General features: G+C 39.3%; 1 protein-coding gene across 1 annotated transcript in view; it reads left to right on the top strand.

Annotated features, from left to right (window-relative positions):
- Positions 1–17648, top strand: part of PLEKHG7 (pleckstrin homology and RhoGEF domain containing G7) — a 94868-nt gene that overhangs the window by 36227 nt on the left and 40993 nt on the right. The window contains exons 9-11 of the mRNA XM_082421151.1: positions 199–294; positions 1149–1250; positions 5069–5182. Of these exons, the coding sequence (XP_082277277.1) occupies positions 199–294; positions 1149–1250; positions 5069–5182 (312 nt within the window). The remainder of the gene's footprint in view (positions 1–198; positions 295–1148; positions 1251–5068; positions 5183–17648) is intronic.

Genomic DNA, 17648 nt, shown 5'->3' with positions numbered 1-17648 from the left:
CTTCATACAGAAGAGCACATCTCCCGTATGTTCTGTGGGGGCTTAAATGTCATACGTGTTTAGCACAACTCTTAACGATTGAAAATACTGATCTCCAAGTTGTTTTGTAAAATTATAGTCAGGAGGTTTATGTTTAATGTTCTTGCAAAGGGCAAATATCAAAATTGAAAAACAAAGTAATGTGCATTTTTTTTTAAGATCTTCATGAATACATTAAAATACCTACAGACTCATGAATATCTCCTGGATGTGGATTTATGGAGACTTTTTGCAAACCTGGAGGAGTTAAGTCAGGTGAGCCAAAGTAGGAAGATTCCAGTACCCATGTGTTAAAATTCGCCAGAGGACGATGAAAATTCATGCTTAGTCTATTCTTCTGGCTTGTATTCCATATTGGAACATGGAATATGGTTTCTTCCATATTTCATCCCCATTTAATCTTATGGTCGGGAGTTCAGGTTAATAAGGAAACCTACACATCCATTGATGTCTTTCCAATAGATGGCAGTTATTAGTTAGCCTTCAGTAACATTTTTAAAATTCTTCTATGGCTATTTAAGAAAGTAAACATATTGCTCACTTCAGCAGGACATATACTAAAATTGGAGCGATACAAGGATTAGCATGGTTCCTATGCAAGGATGACACAAAAATTTGGGAAATGTTCCATATTTTCTCTAGAATACAAGCTCTGGAACACCTTCTAGAATATGCTCAGGAACCCACCTTGTTCACTGCTGTATCCAGAAGACCTTGAACAGTGCCGAGTACATGGGAGGACTCAATAAGTAATGTTGAATACATTAATTTCCTCAATAAATGATGTTAAATACAAAAAAAAATTCCTAAGATCTCTGTCATCACCATAAGTGTCTATTCTCAAATGAATGTTCTTTCTCACATATATTATAAATAAATAATATCTTTCCTCTAAAAAAGGAAGTGAGATACCAACAAGAATTCATTTATAAGAAAAACTTATAAGAAAATATATATTGGAAAGTAGAGGAAAATAGATCTTTGAATTTTGCCAGGAGATAAATTTGAAATGGAAAACATCTATAAGAATGACATTTGAAGTTCATCAGATTTTTATTTCTTACCCCTGGAAATGTACCTACTCTTGTTTTCTTTCTCTCTGGCCCTAGACAAGCTTTGGTTTTGTGAACAGTCTTTTCCACATCTTCAAGGACTATGTCGACACTTCTGAGACTTTACCATCGCTGGATTTCATTTCTGTGCTCACAAAGGTAAAATCCTTCTGGGAGATCTCAGCTTCTATGTGATAAATTCACCTACCTCTCAGGATAGTCGTTTATATCTCCTTGATCATTGTTATTGTTGTTCCTGGGAAGGTTCCACCTGCACCCTCCCACAAGGGAACTATCCCTTTTCCCACCAATCAACATTTTCAGAAATAACTTGCAGATTCTGTTTCTCCATTGTCATCTCTCCTGTGTGGGTTTTATTAAGACAAAAATCTGCATGCATGGAAAAGCCATTTCCAAGTCTGGTTTTCAAATGACTTCAATTTAAAGCTGTATTCATGGCAGTAGTTTGTGCAGGCTAATTACATGGTTCAGTTGTTCTTCTAACAGAAGTGCCAGGCTCTCTGAAAGGAACAAAATAAACCTTCAGATCCATTAACACCCTTAATAAGACTTCTGTGTGTGAAAGGAGGAGAAAAGAGGAAAACTTGTACCCGTGGTCTGATAAATGCTATTTTTTTTCTTAAGTAGGTATTTGAACCTCTTCCCCTACTTTGAGCTTTTTAATTCAGTCCCTATCTATCCTCATTTAGCAAGATTTAAATTGTTACAATCTACTTAAAAAAACATAGATTGAGGTTTATTGAGCACTTACTAAGTACTTATGTGTGGGACTGATAACCTGTGCACAGTAATGTGCAGAATTATGTGCATATCCCCTGCTTTGGGGGAGTTTTCAGTCTCGCGGGGAAGAAATTAATCCAGCGATGACACTAATGATTATATAATCAAATTGAGATCAATGCTGGGGAAAAAAAGAACATAGATATTATGAAGGAAAACTTCTAGGTTGGGGCAGATGGTGAAGTAGTTACAGACAGGAAACTCTTCCTGGGGCGATGATGCTTGAGGTGAGATATGAAGAAGAAGGACAGTTTAACAAGGCAAAACAAGCAAAAATTAGGTATAAAGTGGGGAGATCTTTAAGTGACCTTTGAAAGCAGATTAGAATAAGAAAAGCTTTGAAAAACAAGAGAAAGAATGTAAAGTGTTGGGAATTACCTAAAATCTCAGACTCTCTCAGTTCCTTTAGAGTCAGAAATTATCTTTTTTTTTAGGACCATCACATGCTACACATTTTTTGTTTTTGTTAGACAAAGGGGCAGAGCCCTTAGTAAGTTACATACTGGACATGAATATTTGGATGTGCATTGGTTCAAGGTCTGAAGTCCCCTTGGTTTTCTTGATAACTTCCTTACTCCATCAAAGGCTAGGACAGCTGGCGGGCTTGGCTCCACTTGGCTCTATCCATCTCCTTGGATCAGTGGACTAGCCTGGTCATCCTCTTCTCATGGTAATGGGTGGGAGCACAGAAGAGCATAAACACCCATTATATTGGGTGTTTCATTTTGTGGCTCTTGCTTGGGACATAGAAGCTGGGGGCAAACATATCCGGGAATACTCATCTAAAGGCTGACATCTTGCTTGGGACATTAGCACCAAGACCTGGCATCCTAGAATTTATTTTTAATGTAGTCTTTAGTAAATAGTCTGGAGAAATATCAACTTCTCATCAAAACACGTAAGTTGTCTTAGTCTGCTCAGGCTGCTGTAAGGAAGTGCCACAGACTGGGTAGCTTATAAGCAACAGATATCAATTTCTCACAGTTCTGGAGGGTGGAAGTCTGAGATCAGGGTGGTGCCCAGGTCATGTGAGGGCGCTCTTCCAGTCAAAGACCTCTTACTGTATCCTTTGCATAGCGGAAGGGGCTAGACAGCTCTCTGGAGCCTATTTTACAAGGGCATTAATCTCACTTATGGGGGCTCCACCTTTATGACCTAATCATCTCCTAAAGGGCCCACCTCCTAATACTGTCACATTGAGGGTTAGGATTCAACATGTGAATTTGAGGGGAACACACATAGTCAGACTATAGCATAAGTGTACTTACAGCCTACTAAAGCATAGACTCTTTGCTGAAAGTCAATAATAATACCCACATATGAATGCTTCCTGTTACGTTACAGATGTGTAAAGATGGGCTATAAAAGTTTCTCCTAAATTTAAAAAGGCCTACATGAGTCAGGTTAATTTCAGTTATACCACAGGAACAAACTCCACATCTCAGTGGCTTGGTTTTATACCTCACTTATGCTCTGCTCCTACTTAGTCCTCGCTCTGGGACCCCTGCTGAGGGAGCACCGACCACCTGGAATGTTACCAGTCTCAAGGGCAAAGACGTAAGAGACTGAGGCAGAGCTCTCACTGACTCTTCAAGTTTCTGGCATGTCTGTTCACATTTCATCGGCCTAAGAAAGTCACATGGCCAAGCTTACCCTCAGTGGAGTGGGCATATATATTCCTCCCCAGGAAAGGGAACTAGATGAGCAGTGATAACAGTCTACCACAGTGTCTCGCAAGAAGCTCACCAGTGGAAGATTGGGACGTTTGTTATCCACACAAAAGCCATCTGAGAAGTCACTGAGAAGGAAGCTGAGGCTTGGAGAAGTTAAATCACTTGGCCAAGTTCACACAGCCAGTGGGTTGTAGAGCTGCATTTCTAAGCCTGACTGTTTATGGTCTTCACAGCAGCCTCCTCGTAATGGCCTTTCTCAAGCATCTCAAGGTGACCTGTGAGAAGACCTTCTCTTTATTTCCAAGCCCCCAGCTATCACCAACCCCCCAGGAAAAAATTAATTCACATTATCAGCTTTCAAATTACTTCTTCTTGAAGGCAAAACTTGACATTTCCCCCCATAGCGTTTTGTCCTCTGAGGTCCTATAGCAAAATATTTTTCTAGGTTTTTGTTATCTCTGCCTTTACTACTGTCACTTCCTTTACTGGCCTGTTAGGCTTGGTCTGCTGTCTCTACTCACTGCAGTTATAATGTTACCAGCAAGTGTGTCTTCCTTCTCCCATTCACCACATTATGACACTATTGGAAATTCCCTAATGGGACCCATTACTCATTATACTAATTAATAAACCTATCAAGGAGCACATAGGCTTAGCAATGTGGTAGGCACTATGGATTCCTAAAGAGAGCGTCTGCCAGTAAGGAGCCAGAAGCACTGGTGAAGAGAAAAGAATAACTGTCATTCCCGAGACAGACACTTAACTGAGCTGGTGGCACATTGTGCGGTGTGCCCAGTTTGACCATTATACATATGAATGTATACGTACGAATTGGCCACTTGCCTCATTTTAAAATAAATTTGACATGGCTTACGAATGTGTAGTCATTATAGCAAGTTTAAGACATTACATAAGCATAATGAAGAAAGAACGCAAGTGTTAGCTTGGGTAAGACTAGCACATAAAACGCACGCTACGAAACTACATTTAGTAGAGGTGCCCCAAATCTGACTCTCTATTTTTAGAAGCTGGAAGGAGAATTCAGTATGCGGATATTTTTGGGGAAGATTTAGTGAAAAGTCAGATGTTGTTACTTTAATCACTTACTACGAACACAAGCTTGACAGCAACAACATGAGCAGTGAAATCAAAGGCGGTGTTTGTCATCAGGTTCCATGTGGTGTGTGTAGGCCTCAACAAAGCATAAGTGCAAGTAAAGGGTGAATTAAATCAAGATGTCCTAAACAGAATTTTCTTTATGGGCAAAAAAAAAAAAAAGGCAACTTATTGAGGACTTAACTGATTATTATGGGGATATCGGGGTTTTTTTAAACAATGTTTATTTTGAACTGTTACTATCCATGCAGTCATAGCTCCTACTTGATAATAGTGCCTCCTCCACTTTCCCTGTTGTAGTTGCTGATAAAAGTGAAGAGAAAGAGAAAGTCTGTCTGTGCTCTCTTTGCTTCCATTCATTCTCCTTCTGCCCTTCTCCTCTTGCAGTATTTCCAAGGAAGCTTGTGTCAGAGCCACCAGACCTACTGCCTGAATTACTCAGCTGCTGTCTTTTATCTTGAGAGTCTGAGGCAGAGAGAGGACTTCGGAATTTATTTAAAAGTAAAGTACCAGTTTCTTTTCTTTTATATTTTTCCTGAGACTCTTTGGATATAACAGGTACTAGGGATTATTAGACCCAAATTAAATGGGAAAGAAGGAAAATAAATGATCAACCATACATTTTAACTACAAACCTGCTTTCCTTATAAAGACATCATTCTCTGCACACTTAGGATTTTAAATGGTGCACTTCTGGAAACACTGATCATCTAATGTCCCTCCTGAGATTTCGGCTGGAGCTTTACAGTGCTTTATTTGTTCATTTGTTTGTTTTTGGAAGGAATTGGTGAGAAAACTAGAGTAGGAACTGAGGCTTTGTTTGTGACTAGAGGTTTGGCTCTTGCAGGATTTGGCCCCAGCAAGGTCCTGTTGCACAAAAGCTGGGCGCACCATTTACCTTGTATTCTGTGTGAATGGTGCTTCCTGGAGGACGTCAAAGCACACAGTGTAAACACTGCCCCTGAAGTTGTTCAGCATGGTGGCTATGGGTCCCAAAGTGTTATTAGAACAAGGAATCTCTGCTAGGGACCTTCAGTGTTTGCTGATAAGCAAACCGAAAAGAATTTTCCTTGACTTCCCTACTTCCTTTAACCCCTTTTTGACATGTCTTTAGTCTGAACCGTACCTTTCAGCCTTTCAGTATTATGCCAGAGCCCTTTTCATGACCCAAGAAAATGGTCCAAGCCTTTCCAGAAAACCAGCTCTTCCCTGCAGCTGCAGGAAGCACCTGCCAGAGCATCACCTCAGAGCTGTGGGAGGAAAGGCCACCACACACAGTTTCCAACAACTTAGCTGTGAATCGGTGCATCTTTGCCATGGCCAGGATGTGCCAGGAAACCTGGGCAAGGGATGAATGACCTTGGAAAGAGACTTGGCTCTATTTTTGTAGCTTCAGCCTTTCAGTGTTTTCTTTGCTACTCAAACCCAAACCTGAAAGCTCATTAGATTTCCAGGGTATGAATAATTTTGTTGCAAAAGTTTTCCCTGGAAGCTTATGGATGAGACCCTCGCCAAGCCCCCAAACTAGGGAGAATCCAGGTTCATTCCTCTCCCTTCCATGCTAAGGCAGAGAATAATTTAACAAGGCTCACACATTGTTTTCAAGTAACTTTGGAAAATCCCATAACAACTGTGACACAGAAGTTTATGTTTATATATAAAATATATACAGCATCCAAAGATATTTAGGGAAAAGAATGGAGGATGCACTGTTGTAATGATGACATATGATACTTTTATAATGCATAATGCTTTGCCAAGCACTTTCTCAAACAACTTTTTTTTTTTTAATTTATTTTATTTATTTATTTTTGGCTGTGTTAGGTTTTCGTTGCTGCATGCGGGCTTTCTCTAGTTGCAGCGAGCAGGGGCTACTCTTCATTGCAGTGCACGTGCTTCTCATTGTGGTGGCTTCTCTTATTGCAGAGCATGGCTCTAGGCTCACGGGCTTCAGTAGTTGTGGCACGAGGGCTCAGTAGTTGTGGCTCGCGGGCTCTAGAGAGCAGTCCCAGTAGTTGTGGCACACGGGCTTAGTTGCTCTGTGACATGTGGGATCTTCCTGGACCAGGGCTCAAACCCACGTCCCCTGCATTGGCAGGCAGATTCTTAACCACCACTCCCCAGGGAAGTCCCAATACCATACTGTTTTTTTTTTTTAATTATTTATTTATTTATGTATTTATTTATGGCTGTGTTGGGTCTTCGTTTCTGTGCAAGGGCTTTCTCCAGTTGCGGCAAGTGGGGGCCACTCCTCATCGCGGTGCGCGGGCCTCTCATTATCGCGGCCTCTCTCGTTGCGGAGCACAGGCTCCAGACGTGCAGGCTCAGTAATTGTGGCTCACGGGCCTAGTTGCTCCACGGCATGTGGGATCTTCCCAGACCAGGGCTCGAACCCGTGTCCCCTGTATTGGCAGGCAGATTCTCAACCACTGCACCACCAGGGAAGCCCTATACTGTTTTAATGACTGTAGCTTTGTAGTATAGTCTGAAGTCAGGGAGTCTGTTTCCTCCAGCTCCATTTTTCTTTCTCAAGATTGCCTTGGCTATTTGGGGTCTTTTGTGTTTCCATACAAATAAAAAGTTTTTTTTTTCTAGTTCTGTGAAAAATACCATTGGTAATGTGATAGGGATTGCATTGATTCTGTAGATTGCCTTGGGTAGTACAGTCATTTTGACAGTATTGATTCTTCCAGTCCAAGAACACAGTATATCTTTCCATCTGTTTGTCATCTTTGATTTCTTTCATCAGCATCTTATAGTTTTCGGAGTACAGGTCTTTTGCCTCCTTAGGTAGGTTTAATCCTAGGTATTTTACTCTTTTTGATGCAGTGGTAAATGGGATTGTTACTTTAATTTCTCTTTCTGATCTTTTGCTGTTAGTTTATAGAAATGGAACAGATTTCTGTGTATTAATTTTGTGTCCTGCAACTTAACCAAATTCATTGATGAGCTCTAGTATTTTTCTGGTAGCGTCTTTAGGATTTTCTGTGTATAGTATCCTGTCATCTGCAAACAGTGACAGTTTTACTTCTTTTCCAATTGGTATACCTTTTATTTCTTTTTCTTCTCTGATTGACGTGGCTAGGACTTCCAAAACTATGTTGAATAAAAGTGGTGAGAGTGGACATCCTTGTCTTGTTCCTGACCTTAGAGGAAATGCTTTCAGTTTTTCACCATTGAGAATGATGTTTGCTGTGGATTTGTTGTATATGGCCTTTATTATGTTGAGGTAGGTTCCCTCTATGCCCACTTTCTGGAGAGTTTTTATCATAAATGGATGTCGAATTTTATCAAAAGATTTTTCTGCAACTATTGAGATGATCATACAGTTTTTATTCAACAATTTGTTAATGTGGTGTATCACACTGATTGATTTGCAGATGTTAAAAAATCCTTGCAGCCCTGGGATAAATCCCACTTGACCATGACGTATGATTCTTTTAATGTATCGTTAGACTCGGTTTCCTAGTATTTTGTTGAGAATTTTCATGTCTATGTTCATTAGTGATATTGGCCTGTAATTTTTTTTGTGATATCTTTGTCTGGTTTTGGTATCAGGGTGATGGTGGCTTCATAGAATGAGTTTGGGAGTGTTCCTTCCTCTGCAATTTTTTGGAATAGTTTCAGAAGGATAGGTGTTAACTCTTCTCTAAATGTTTGGTGAGCCCTCCCATTTTTAATTTTCTATTTTCTAATTGTGCCCTTTTTTCCACTTAGAGAAGTTCCTTTAGCATTTGTTGTAAAACTGGTTTGGTAACGGTGAATTCTTTCTGCTTTTGCTTCTCTCTAAAGCTTTTGATTTCTCTGTCAGATGAGAGCCTTGCTGGGTAGAATATTCTTGGTTGTAGGTTTTTCCCTTTCATCACTTTGAATATATCATGCCACTCCCTTCTGGCCTTCAGAACTTCTGCTGAAAAATCAGCTGATAGTCTTATGGGGATTCCCTTATATTTATTTAATATTTTCTCTTTGTCTTTAATTTTTGTCAATTTGATTACTATGTTTCTTGGCGTGTTCCTCCTTGGGTTTATCCTGTAAGGGACTCTGCACTTACTGGACTTGGGTGACTGTTTCCTTTCCAGTGTTAGGGAGGTTTTCAGTTATTATCTCTTCAAATATTTTCTCAGGTCCTTTCTCTCTCTCTCCTCCTCTGGGACCCCTATAATGCAAACATTGGTGTGTTTGACGTTGTCCCAGAGGTCTCTTAAATTGTCCTCATTTCTTTTCATTCTTTTTTATTCCGTTCTGCAGCAGTGATTCCCACCACTCTGTCTTCCAGCTCATTGATTCATTCTTCTGCATCACTTATTCTGCTATTGATTCCTTCTACTGTATTTTTTCATTTCAGTTATTGTATTCTTCAACTCTGTTTGGTTATTTTTTATATTTTCTAACTCCTTGCTAAAAACTTGTAACTTCTCACTTTATACATCCGTTCTTTTCCCGAGTTCTTGTATCATCTTTACAGTCATTACACTGAACTCTTTTCTTGGGTAGAGTAGCTATCTCCACTTTGCTTAGTTGTTCTTCTGGAGTTTTATTTTCTTCCTTCGTCTGGAACATATTCCTATGCCAACTTACTGTGTTTAAATTTCTGTTTGTATTTCTATTCTGTAGCTTAGTTACATTTCTCAGCCTTGGATAAGCGATCCTCTGAAGGCAATGTCCTATATGTCCCAACAGTACACTCCCCTCTCATCAGTCAAGGGCCAGGGACCAGCTGGTCCCAGGGTAGGTTCTGACCTATGTTTGTGGACTCAGTTCTGCAGGCTGCAGGATCGTAGTTTCCTTGCTTCTGGTGTCTGACCCCTGACACTGCTCTAGCCATTATGCAGGCTTCCTGGTGGGAGGGGCTGGTGCCTGCTCACTGGTGGCTGGAGCTGGGTCTTTGCCCTCTGGTGGGCAGGGCTGTGTCAGGGGGTGTGGCTAGAGGTGACTGTGGGCTCAGGATGACTTTAGGCAGCCTGTCTACTGATGGCTGGGGCTGTGTTCCCACCTTGTTGGTTGTTTGGCCTGAGGCATCCCAGCACTGGAGCTTACAGCCTGTTGGATGGGGCCAGGTCTCAGTGCCAAGGACCTAAAATGTCTGCCTCCAGCCAGAGTTCACATAGGTCCCTGCTATGTCCACTACCAGCTTTTATGACTCCAGAGAGATCCATGGCCACCCCTGCCTTCCTAGGAGACCCTTCAAGACCAGCAGGTAGGTCTGGCCCAGGCTCCTATGGAGTCACTGCTTTGCCCTGAGACCTGGTGCACATGGGACCTTGTCTGCACCCTCCAAGAGTGGAATCTCTCTTTCCCCCAGTCCTGTGGAGCTTCTGCAATCAAGCCCTACTAGCCTGCAAAGCCGTATGTTCTGCTGACGCAGGACTCAGAGCTCTCACTGCTGTGGGAGAACTTCTCTGATATAATTATTCTCCAGTTTGTGGGTTGCCCACCCGGGCAGTATGGGATTTGATTATACCATGAGTGCACCCCACCTACTGTCTCATGTTTTCTTTTTTATGTCTTTGGATGTAGAATCTTTTTTTTGTAGGTTCCAATCCTTTTTATCAATGGTTGTTCAGCGGTTAGTTGTGATTTTAGTGTGCTCATAAGAGCAGGTGAGCTCAGTGTCCTCCTACTCTGCCATCTTGTCTCCCTCTACTCCTTGGTCAGGTTTATTCCTAAGTGTTTTATTTTTTTGATGTGATTTTAAAAAGGATTTTTTTAACTTTCGCTTTCTGATATTTCATTGTTAGTGTAAAGAAATGCAACAGATTTCTGTATGTTAGTCTTGTATCCTGCTACCTTGCTGAATTTGTTTATTAGTTCTAGTAGTTTTTGTGTGGGGTCTTTAGTTCTAGTAGTTTTTGTGTGGAGTCTTTAGGGTTTTCTATATATAGTATCATATCATCTGCCATAATGACAGTTTTACCTCTTCCCTTCCAATTCAGATACCTTTTATTTCTTTTTCTTGTCTAGTTGCTGTGACTAGGACTTCCAATACTATGTTAAATATAAGTGGTAAGAGTGGACATCCTTTTCTTGTTCTAGATTTTAGCAGGAAAGTTTTCAGCTTTTCACTGTTGAGTATTATGTTGGCTGTGGGTTTGTCATAAATAGCTTTTATTATGTTGAGTTATGTACTTACTTTGGTAAGAGTTTTTATCATGAATACATGTTGATTTTATCAGATGCTTTTTCTGCATCTGTTGAGATGATCATGTGGTTTTTGTCTTTTGTTGATGTGGTATATCACATTGATTGATTTGCATATGTTGAACCATCCTTGTAACCCTGAGATGAATCCAGCTTGATCATGGTGTATAATCTTTTTTATGTGTTGTTGGATTTGGTTTGCTAATATTTTGTTGAGAATTTTTGTATCTGTATTCATCAAGATATTGGCCTATAATTTTCTTTTTTGATAGTGTCTTTTTCTGGTCTTTGGTATCAGGGTGATGGTGGCTTCATAGAATGAATTTGGGAGTGTTCCCTCCTCTTCAGTCTTTTAGAAGAGTTTGAAAAGGATTGGTATAATTTCTTCTTTGTAGGTTTGGTAGAATTCCCCAGTTGAACCCATTTGGTCCTAGACTTTTGTTTGCAGGGAATTTAATTACAGATTCTATTGCACTACTAGTGATCAGTCTGTTCAAATTATTTATTTATTCTTGATTCTGTTTTGGTGGGCTGTATGTTTCTAAAAACTTGTCCATTTCTTCTAGGTTGTCCAATTTGTTGGCATATATTTGTTCATAGTATTCTCTTACTTTTTTACTTATTCTCTCTCTCTCTCTTTTTTTTTGGTATTTCTGCGGTATCAGTTTTTCCTCTTTCATTTCTTATTTTGTTTATTTGGGTCCTCTCTTTTCTTCTCTTTTTTTTTTTTTTTTCCCTGCATGTTTTTGTGGTCTCATTCATTGATGCCTTCTGTTTGCAGTGCCCAGTCAAAGCCTTGGTAGTACAGAGATAGACAAGGATAGCGAAATGTTTAAAACTGCAAGTTGTGAAGTGAGAACGTCAGACACTCAAAGTCAGACAGAATCACTGACCCACCACTTATGGGCTGTGTGACTTTGAGCAAATTACCCAACCTCTCTGAGTCCAATTTAATGGATTATCCTACTTTTCCTCACTGATTTTTTTTTTAACATCTTTATTGGAGTATAATTGCTTTACAATGGTGTGTTAGTTTCTGCTTTATAACAAAGTGAATCAGTTATACATATACATATGTTCCCATATCTCTTCCCTCTTGCGTCTCCCTCCCTCCCACCCTCCCCATCCCACCCCTCTAGGTGGTCACAAAGCACCGAGCTGATCTCCCTGTGCTATGCGGCTGCTTCCCACTAGGTATCTATTTTACATTTGGTAGTGTATATATGTCCATGCCACTCACCCACCCTGTCACATCTTACCCCTCCCCCTCCCCATATCCTCAAGTCCATTCTCTACTAGGTCTGCGTCTTTATTCCCATCTTCCCACTAGGTTCTTCATGACCTTTTTTTTTTTATCCCCCTTAGATTCCATATATATGTGTTAGCATACTGTATTTGTTTTTCTCTTTCTGGCTTACTTCACTCTGTATGACAGACTCTAACTCCATCCACCTCACTACAAATACCTCCATTTCGTTTCTTCTTATGGCTGAGTAATATTCCATTCTATATATGTGCCACATCTTCTTTGTCCATTCATCCGATGATGGACACTTAGGTTGCTTCCATGTCCTGGCTATTGTAAATAGAGCTGCAATGAACATTTTGGTACATGACTCTTTGAATTATGGTTTTCTCAGGGTATATGCCCAGTAGTGGGATTGCAGGGTCATATGGTAGTTCTATTTTTAGTTTTTTAAGGAACCTCCATACTGTTCTCCATAGTGGCTGTATCAATTTACATTCCCACCAACAGTGCAAGAGTGTTCTCTTTTCTCCACACCCTCTCCAGCATTTATTGTTTCTACATTTTTTGATGATGGCCATTCTGACCGGTCTGAGATGATATCTCATTGTAGTTTTGATTTGCATTTCTCTAATGATTAATGATGTTGAGCATTCTTTCATGTGTCTGTTGGCAATCTGTATATCTTCTTTGGAGAAATGTCTGTTCAGGTCTTCTGCCCATTTTTGGATTGGGTTGTTTGTTTCTTTGATATTGAGCTGCATGAGCTGCTTGTAAATTTTGGAGATTAATCCTTTCTCAGTTGCTTCATTTGCAAATATTTTCTCCCATTCTGAGGGTTGTCTTTTGGTCTTGTTTATGGTTTCCTGTGCTGTGCAAAAGCTTTTAAGTTTCATTAGGTCCCACTTCTTTATTTGTGTTTTTATTTCCATTTCTCTAGGAGTTGGGTCAAAAAGGATCTTGCTGTGACTTATGTCATAGAGTGTTCTGCTTATGTTTTCCTCTAAGAGTTTTATAGTGTCTGGCCTTACATTTAGGTCTTTAATCCATTTTGAGTTTATTTTTGTGTATGGTGTTAGGGAGTGTTCTAATTTCATACTTTTACATGTACCTGTCCAGTTTTCCCAGCACCACTTATTGAAGAGGCTGTCTTTTCTCCAATGTATATGCTTGCTTCCTTTATCAAAGATAAGGTGACCATATGTGCATGGGTTTATTTCTGGGCTTTCTATCCTGTTCCATTGATCTGTGTTTCTGTTTTTGTGCCAGTACCAAACTGTCTTGATTACTGTAGCTTTGTAATATAGTCTGAAGTCAGGGAGTCTGATTCCTCCAGCTCCGTTTTTCGTTCTCAAGATTGCTTTGGCTATTCGGGGTCTTTTGTGTTTCCATACAAATTGTGAAATTTTTTGTTCTAGGTCTGTGAAAAATGCCAGTGGTAGTTTGATAGGGATTGCATTGAATCTGTAGATTGCTTTGGGTAGTAGAGTCATTTTCACAATGTTGCTTCTTCCAATCCAAGAACATGGTATATCTCTCCATCTCTTTGTATCATCTTTAATTTCTTTCATCAGTGTCTTATAGTTTTCTGCATACAGGTCTTTTGTCTCCTTAGGTAGGTTTATTCCTAGATATTTTATTCTTTTTGTTGCAGTGGTAAATGGGAGTGTTTTCTTAATTTCACTTTCAGATTTTTCATCATTAGTGTATAGGAATGCAAGAGATTTCTGTGCATTAATTTTGTATCCTGCTACTTTACCAGATTCATTGATTAGCTCTAGTAGTTTTCTGGTAGGGTCTTTAGGATTCTCTGTGTATAGTAACATGTCATCTGCAAACAGTGACAGCTTTACTTCTTCTTTTCCAGTTTGGATTCCTTTTATTTCTTTTTCTTCTCTGATTGCTGTGGCTAACACTTCCAAAACTATGTTGAATAATAGTGGTGAGAGTGGGCAACCTTGTCTTGTTCCTGATCTTCGTGGAAATGGTTTCAGTTTTTCACCATTGAGGACAATGTTGGCTGTGGGTTTGTCATATATGGCCTTTATTATGTCTCTATGCCTACTTTCTGCAGGGCTTTTATCATAAATGGGTGTTGAATTTTGTCGAAAGCTTTCTCTGCATCTATTGAGATGATCACATGGTTTTTCTCCTTCAATTTGTTAATATGATGTATCATGTTGATTGATTTGCGTATATTGAAGAATCCTTGCGTTCCTGGAATAAACCCCACTTGATCATGGTGAATGATCCTTTTAATGTGCTGTTGGATTCTGTTTGCTAGTATTTTGTTGAGGATTTTTGCATCTATGTTCATCAGTGATATTGGCCTGTAGTTTTCTTTCTTTGTGACATCTTTGCCTGGTTTTGGTATCAGGGTGATGGTGGCCTCGTAGAATGAGTTGGGGAGTGGTCCTTCCTCTGCAACATTTTGGAAGAGTTTGAGAAGGATAGGTGTTAGCTCTTCTCTAAATGTTTGACAGAATTCGCCTGTAAAGACATCTGGTCCTGGGCTTTTGTTTGTTGGAAGATTTTTAATCACAGTTTCAATTTCAGTGCTCGTGATTGGTCTGTTTATATTTTCTATTTCTTCCTGGTTCAGTCTTGGCAGGTTGTGCGTTTCTAAGAATTTACCCATTTCTTCCAGGTTGTCCATTTTATTGGCAGAGAGTTGCTTTTAGTAATCTCTCATGATCGTTTGTATTTCTGCAGTGTCAGTTGTTACTTCTCCTTTTTCATTTCTAATTCTATTGATTTGAGTCTTCTCCCTTTTTCTCTTGATGAGTCTGGCTAATGGTTTATCAATTTTGTTTATCTTCTCAAAGAACCGGCTTTTAGTTTTATTGATGTTTGCTATTGTTTCCTTCATTTCTTTTTCATTTATTTCTGATCTGATCTTTATGATTTCTTTCCTTCTCCTAGCTTTGGGGATTTTTTGTTCTTCTTTTTCTAATTGCTTTAGGTGCAAGGTTAGTTTGTTGTTTCAAGATGTTTCCTGTTTCTTGATGTAGGCTTGTATTGCTATAAACTTCCCTCTTAGAACTGCTTTTGCTGCATCCCATAGGTTTTGGGTCGTCGTTTCTCCATTGTCATTTGTTTCTAGGTATTTTTTGATTTCCCCTTTGATTTCTTCAGTGATCACTTCGTTATTAAGTAGTGTATTGTGTAACCTCCATGTGTTTGTATTTTTTTTACAGATCTTTTCCTGTAATTGATATCTAGTCTGATAGCATTGTGGTCGGAAAAGATACTTGATACGATTTCAATTTTCTTAAATTTACCAGGGCTTGATTTGTGACCCAAGATATGATCTAGCCTGGGGAATGTTGCATGAGCACTTGAGAAGAACGTGTATTCTGTTGTTTTTGTATGGAATGTCCTGTAAATATCAATTAAGTGCATCTTGTTTAATGTATCATTTAAAGCTTGTGTTTCCTTATTTATTTTCATTTTGGATGATCTGTCCATTGGTGAAAGTGGGGTGTTAAAGTCCCCTGCTATGATTGTGTTACCTTCGATTTCCCCTTTTATGGCTGTTAGTATTTGCCTTATGTATTGAGGTGCTTCTATGTTGGGTGCATAAATATTTACAATTGTTATACCTTCTTCTTCGATCGATCCCTTGAACATTATATAGTGTCCTTCTTTGTCTCTTGTAATAGTCTTTATTTTAAAGTCTATTTTGTCTGATATGAGAATTGCTACTCCAGCTTTCTTTTGATTTCCATTTGCATGGAATATCTTTTTCCATCCCCTCACTTTCAGTCTGTATGTGTCTCTAGGTCTGAAGTGGGTCTCTTGTAGACAGCATATATATGGGTCTTGTTTTTGTATCCATTCAGCCAGTCTGTGTCTTTTGGTTGGAGCATTTAATCCATTTACATTTAAGGTAATTATCTGTATGTTTGTTCCTATTCCCATTTTCTTAAATATTTTGGGTTTGTTATTGTAGGTGTTTTCCTTCTCTTGTGTTTCTTGCCTTAGAGAAGTTCCTTTAGCATTTGTTGTAAAGCTGGTTTGGTGGTGCTGAACTCTCTCAGCTTTTGCTTGTCTGTAAAGGTTTTAATTTCTCCATCAAATCTGAATGAGATCCTTGCTGGGTAGAGTAATCTTGGTTGTAGGTTTTTCTCCTTCATCACTTTAGTATATCCTGCCACTCCCTTCTGGCTTGCCGAGTTTCTGCTGAAACATCAGCTGTTAACCTTATGGGGATTCCCTTGTGTGTTATTTGTTGTTTTTCCCTTGCTGCTTTTAATATGTTTTCTTTATATTTAATTTTTGATAGTTTGATTAATATGTGTCTTGGCATGTTTCTCCTTGGATTTATCCTGTATGGGACTCTCTCTGCTTCCAGGACTTGATTAACTATTTCCTTTCCCATATTAGGGAGTTTTCAACTATAATCTCTTCAAATATTTTCTCAGTCCCTTTCTTTTTCTCTTCTTCTTCTGGGACCCCTATAATTCGAATGTTGGTGCATTTAATGTTGTCCCAGAGGTCTCTGAGACTGTCCTCAGTTCTTTTCATTCTTTTTTCTTTATTCTGCTCTGCAGTAGTTATTTCCACTGTTTTATCTTCCAGGTCACTTACCCGTTCTTCTGCCTCAGTTATTCTGCTATTGATCCCTTCTAGAGTATTTTTAATCTCATTTATTGTGTTTTTCATCGTTGCTTGGTTCCTCTTTAGTTCTTCTACGTCCTTGTTAAATATTTCTTGCATTTTGTCTATTCTATTTCCAAGATTTTGGATCATCTTTACTATCATTATTCTGAATTCTTTTTCAGGTAGACTACCTATTTCCTCTTCATTTGTTAGCTCTGGTGTATTTTGACCCTGCTCCTTCATCTGCTGTGTGTTTTTCTGTCTTCTCATTTTGCTTATCTTACTGTGTTTGGGGTCTCCTTTTCACAGGCTGCAGGTTTGTAGTTCCTGTTGTTTTTGGTATCTGTCCCCAGTGGCTAAGGTTGGTTCAATGGGTTGTGTAGGCTTCCTGGTTGAGGGGACTAGTGCCTGTGTTCTGGTGGTTGAGGCTGGATCTTGTCTTTCTGGTGGGCACGTCCACGTCTGGTGGTGTGTTTTGGGGTGTCTGTGGCCTTATTGTGATTTTCGGCAGCCTCTCTGCTAATGGATGGGGCTGTGTTCCTGTCTTGCTAGTTGTTTGGCATAGGGTGTCCAGCACTGTAGCTTGCTAGTCATTGAGTGAAGCTGGGTCTTGATGTTGAGATGGAGATCTCTGAAAGATTTTCGCCATTTGGTATTATGTGGAGCTGGGAGGTCTCTTGTGGACCAGTGTCCTGAAGTTGGCTCTCCCACCTCAGAGGTACAGCCCTGATGCCTAGCTGGAGCACCAAGAGTCTTTCATCCACACGGCTCAGAATAAAAGGGAGAAAAAAATAGAAAGAAAGAAAGAGGATAAAATAAAATAAAATAAAATAAAGCTATTATAATAAAAAATAAGAAAAAAAATTGTTAAGAAAAAACTTACTAAGAAAAAATTTTTTTAAGATAAATTTATTAATTTTTTATTAAAAAAAGTAAGAAAAAAATTAAGAAAAAATTTATTAAGAAAAAAATTTTTAA

Source organism: Balaenoptera physalus (assembly GCF_965194825.1).
Source record: "Balaenoptera physalus genome assembly, chromosome: 13".
Lineage (NCBI taxonomy): Eukaryota > Metazoa > Chordata > Mammalia > Artiodactyla > Balaenopteridae > Balaenoptera > Balaenoptera physalus.
The sequence above is the reverse complement of the archived record's forward strand: the minus strand, read 5'-3'. Positions and strand labels throughout refer to the sequence as shown.